The sequence below is a fragment of the Vombatus ursinus genome, unplaced genomic scaffold (assembly GCF_900497805.2).
Source record: "Vombatus ursinus unplaced genomic scaffold, bare-nosed wombat genome assembly UNPS02013931.1, whole genome shotgun sequence".
Classification (NCBI taxonomy): domain Eukaryota; kingdom Metazoa; phylum Chordata; class Mammalia; order Diprotodontia; family Vombatidae; genus Vombatus; species Vombatus ursinus.
Window position 1 is genome coordinate 289035 of NW_020953709.1, and position 4401 is coordinate 293435.

Sequence of the window (4401 nt, forward strand, 5' to 3'; positions counted from 1 at the left end):
ACGGTGCCTCCTGGCGTGGCCATCAGTCTGCTGGGCGCCACGCTGGCTGGTTCCCTTCTGGGTCACCAAGCGACCGATTTGGGGCTGGGAAGAAGCTCAGAGTTCATGTAGTCTAGCCCCATCATTTTACAGATAAAGAAACTGAGGCCCAGAGGGGAAGTGAATCGCCTGGCTGGTCAGCGGCCCAGTCTGCTATGACCTGCTCAGTGTGGGAATTCTGTGTGGAACAAGACTCATTTCAGCAGTCCCGGATCACTCAGGGTCACTGCCCCAGAGAGAACTTCCCACGGGAGGGGGCTGGGGGGGGCGGCATGACAGAACAACAGCTGAAAGAATTGACAGAATGTGACATTTATTAACTGCCCATTTCCATCCAGGGCAACAGGCTCCAGGCTGCCCTGAGAACCAAGAGCCCTTATCTGAGTTACAAGAGGTTAATGCCCATCTGAAAAGAATCAGAAGAGGCCAGAAGTCTCCCAGAGACAAAGAACCTTCTTCCCTGTGGCTTCCAGAGAGCAGCAGGGCCCAGGCCTGTCACGCCTCGCTGAAGACCAAAATTAATGTGCACAAGGATCTCTCCACTCAGCTTACAAGCCCTGTGACAAATTACAGAGAAACAAAATCGGCAATCCTCCACCAAGAGCAGTGAAGGTCCGGCCCAGGGGCAGCCAGGCTTCTCAACGGCGTGACGGGAGCCCTGCTGGGCCCAATACCGCCAGGGCAGCCTCGTGCCCACCCCCAACCCAACAGCAGAAGAAAGGACCCAGATGAGGCCTTACCCAGGTAGTCGTCCATCAGGGAGCCAATAGCAAACTACAGGAGAAGAGAAAAGGAATGAGGTCAGAGCGACCAAAGCCCAGCACCCCAACCCAGGGACCCTAGGAAGCTCAGCCTATAGCCCAGCCTCCCCCTCCCCCAGCAGAGCTGGGTCACTCGGGAGGGAACGACTCACAATATCGTTCTTATCCACCCGGGTTCCCACAATCTTCAGGCGGATCTCATCGTCCTGCTGAATCACGATGTCCTGGGGGCGGAGGGACAGACACAAGTCTGAATCATCCAGGCTGGGGGGTGAGACCCCTCTCATCAGCTGTATCGCAGCAGCCCTGCGTGGCTTTCATTTCCTCCTCCCTCTCTTCCCACCTTCTCACCTCATCCACTGTTTTGTAACATGGAGGGTTAGAGTTGGGATCAAATTCCATCTCCGAGGGGATGGACTGAAAAGGAAAGGAGAACGGGCAGATGTCATCGGTGAACAGAGGCCTCCTCCTCACCCCACCCAGGCTCCCGGACTCACGTGGCGAGAGATGAAGCAAGACATGGGTCCAATCTCTGTGAAGAGTCCCACCTGCGGCGAGGAATGGCGAGAAGTAAAGGGCCCAAGCAGTCCCCCCAGCGCCGTCTCCCCTGCCATCTCCACCCATCCCTAGCCGGCTCTTCTGAGGGCTCACCTTATTGACCTGGGTGACAACAGCATCTACAACCTCGCCCTTGAAGGGACGGAAGACGATGGCTTTATACTTGACAGGATACAGCACAAAGCCTCGCCCAGGCTGGATTACCCCGGCCCCAATGTTGTCGATGGTGGTGACGGCAATCACGAAGCCATACCTGGAGGAGAGGAAGGAAGGACAAGGTGCATTGCTGGGGCGAGAGCCAAGGAGCCCTCCAGACACTGCACAGATGAGGGAGGATGAGGGACAGCTCACTGGTAAGCTGTAGAAGCTAGGTGTTGAACCCAGGTTCTAGGTCTCTTTTCACTACTTTCCTAGAACCCTAAAGACATGCGAACACAGACTGATGCAGAGGCCAGTCTGGGCTGGGAAGTGATGCTGAAACAATTGTTTCAGACCTCGAATGACTGTATTTCTTTTTTTTTTTTTTTTTTTTAAAGGCAATTGGGGTTAAGTGACTTGCCCAGAGCCACACAGCTAGTGAGTGTTATGTGTCTGAGGTCGAATCTGAACTCGGGTCCTCCTGACTTCAGGGCTGGTGCTTTATACACTGTGCCACCTAGCTGCCCCTACAAATGACCTTATTTCCAAAGAAGTAATCTTTTAACTATTTGGTGCTAATTTAAACATGGAAAAGGGGATCAGTGGAACAGCCCAGTAAACAAGCAGCAGAAAAACCCCAAACTCAGTGACTCCATGAGACCACCGGGAAGGGCATGAAGGACACAGGACAAGAAGTGCCTCAGAGTGGACGCATGACCTGTACCTGACAGGCGACCCCAGGCTCCTGCCCGGCCTCGGCTGGGGGAAGGATGAGAGAGGGCCCAGGCCTGGGGAGTGAGTATCCTTCCTCTCCAGGGCTTCAGCTCCTTCTCGGTAAATGAAGGTAACAGAGCAGATAACAAGCCTCACCTCCAGAGGGAGGGGGAAGGCATGCCGCTAACCCCTCAGCCCCTACTCAAGTTCTCCATCACCAGCCAAAGTTTTCTCAGGCCCTCCAATGGGCAAGGCCTTGAGTTGGGGGGAGGGACTCAAAATGTTGAAACTTGGGGCTTCTGGCCTTTGGGGAGAAAGGTGAGAAATTCTTCTATTCTACTTACACTACTCTAATTTGTTCTGGAAGCAAGAGAAACCTGAGTTCAAATCCCACCTTTAATCACTTACTACTATCTGAGAGATAGCTAGATGGTACAGTGGAGGCAGGAAGACCTGGGTTCAAATCCAGCCTCAGACTCTTGTCTAGCTGGGTGACCCTGGGCAAGTCATTTAACCTCTGTTTGCCCTCATTCACTGGAGAAGGAAATGGCAAACCACTCCAGTATCCCTGCCAAGAAAACCCCACGGACAGGCGTGCAAGACTGAACAAGTATTCATCTGAGCCTCTTTCCGTCCACAAAATAGGGATAACAATATCTCTGGGACTCACCCAACATGTTTAAGGATCAAATGAAGAATATCAAGTATTCTGCAAACTTTAAGGAACTGCAGGAAGGTCAGAGGTCACCATATGTGTCTGTGTCCAGTTCTCCCTCCTCCCCAGGCTGTAAACGTCCTGAGGGCAGGGCCCGTGTACCCTTTGCTTCATCATCCCCCATACCTTACTGATAAAGTCTTCTCCCCATCCCTCCTTCTGGCCTAGATGCGACCCTGGTGTCTCAAAGGCCAGTGAGACGAGCGCACATTGGTTCAGAACAGTCCAGAAAAGGGGGATTCGGGGGGAGGGGTAGTCACAACAATGAACACCAACAGCTAGCATTTATGTGGTGGTTTAGAGTTCATAAAGCGCTTTCCAAGTGGTCAGGAGGTAGGCACTATGATGATCTCCGTTTGACAGATGAGGAAACTGAGGCAGACGGGGTGAAGTGACTTGCCCAGGGTCCCTCTGCCCACTTGGCTGTAAGACAAGTCAAGACCCTGGATGATCTGCTCCATTCTCAGTCACTGCCTTCCAGGTGTTTCATGTAAGGTCTCGGAAGAGAGCTCGAGTTCAAATCCTGGCTCCACGGTCCCTGGGGGCCTTGTCTCTCTCTCCCTCCAGGATTCTACAGATCCCATCACTTTCTCCCTGCGCCACCCTGAGCCTCAGTTTCCCCGTCTGTCCCACGGGGGTAATGCCATCTGTCAAAGCGCCCGGCACCCAGTAGGCGCCCACTAAGTGCTCGTTTCCTCTTTCCCCACAGCCCGGAGCACAAGTCCCACGACTGATCGCCAGGGGTAGGTGGGCGGCCTGGCCGCGGCCTTCAAGGCTCCCGCCCCTCACTCACTTGCCCGTGCACGTGCCCTCCACCTCGGTGAACAGCTTCTGCTTGACCGTGTTGAGCAGGTTCGGCCCGAAGTAGCGCGGGTGCAGCAGGATCTCGTGCTCCAGGGAGATCTGCGGGGACCGTGCGGTGGGACCGGGCTCGGGGCTCGAGACCCGCGCCTCCGCCTCGCCCCCCACCCTCGCCAGCCGCCCGCCCCGCGGCACTCACGTGATAAAACATTGTCTCAGAAACTCGAGGGCGGGAGGGAGCCGCCTCAGCCGCCGGGAATCCGCGGGCCCGACCGGAAGCCACGCTGCTTCCGGGGCAACAAGGCCCGCCCCTCCCGGCTCCGCCCACAACCGCCTCGTTCCTTTGCCTTTACGCTCGGGCCACCTGATTGGCTAGTGCACGTTCCGGTTCCGCCCCTCGCCCGCTTCTCCTCCTCCCCCACCTCACGCTTCGTCCAGCCTCCTCAGGATTGCTCCGCCCCTTCTGATTTAGCTCTCAGTTGCTTTCTCTGGGCCCCGCCTCCCGCTCCCTATACAGAAGTCAATTGGCTACTGGACAAACCGAGCCCACTCCAGGCCCCCCCTTGGGGCGGAGTCCACAGTCTGGACCCCGCTCGTCTCCCCCTCGCGGCTGCTCATTGGCTCGTTCCAGACGCGTCCTCAAGGCCCCACCCCCAGCCCCCTGAGCCGCGCCAC

The 4401-nt window shown here is 56.1% G+C and overlaps 1 protein-coding gene across 1 annotated transcript; it reads right to left on the reverse strand.

Annotated features, from left to right (window-relative positions):
• Positions 1–332: 332 nt before the first annotated feature.
• POLR2G (RNA polymerase II subunit G) lies at positions 333–4020 on the reverse strand. Its single transcript, XM_027858877.1, has 8 exons — positions 3926–4020; positions 3719–3828; positions 1452–1611; positions 1298–1348; positions 1152–1217; positions 953–1024; positions 780–813; positions 333–596 (listed from the first exon to the last, which is right to left on the reverse strand). Exons 1-8 carry the CDS (start codon positions 3935–3937, stop codon positions 583–585), a joined length of 519 nt encoding a protein of 172 aa, XP_027714678.1. The 5' UTR covers positions 3938–4020; the 3' UTR covers positions 333–582.
• Positions 4021–4401: the final 381 nt, after the last annotated feature.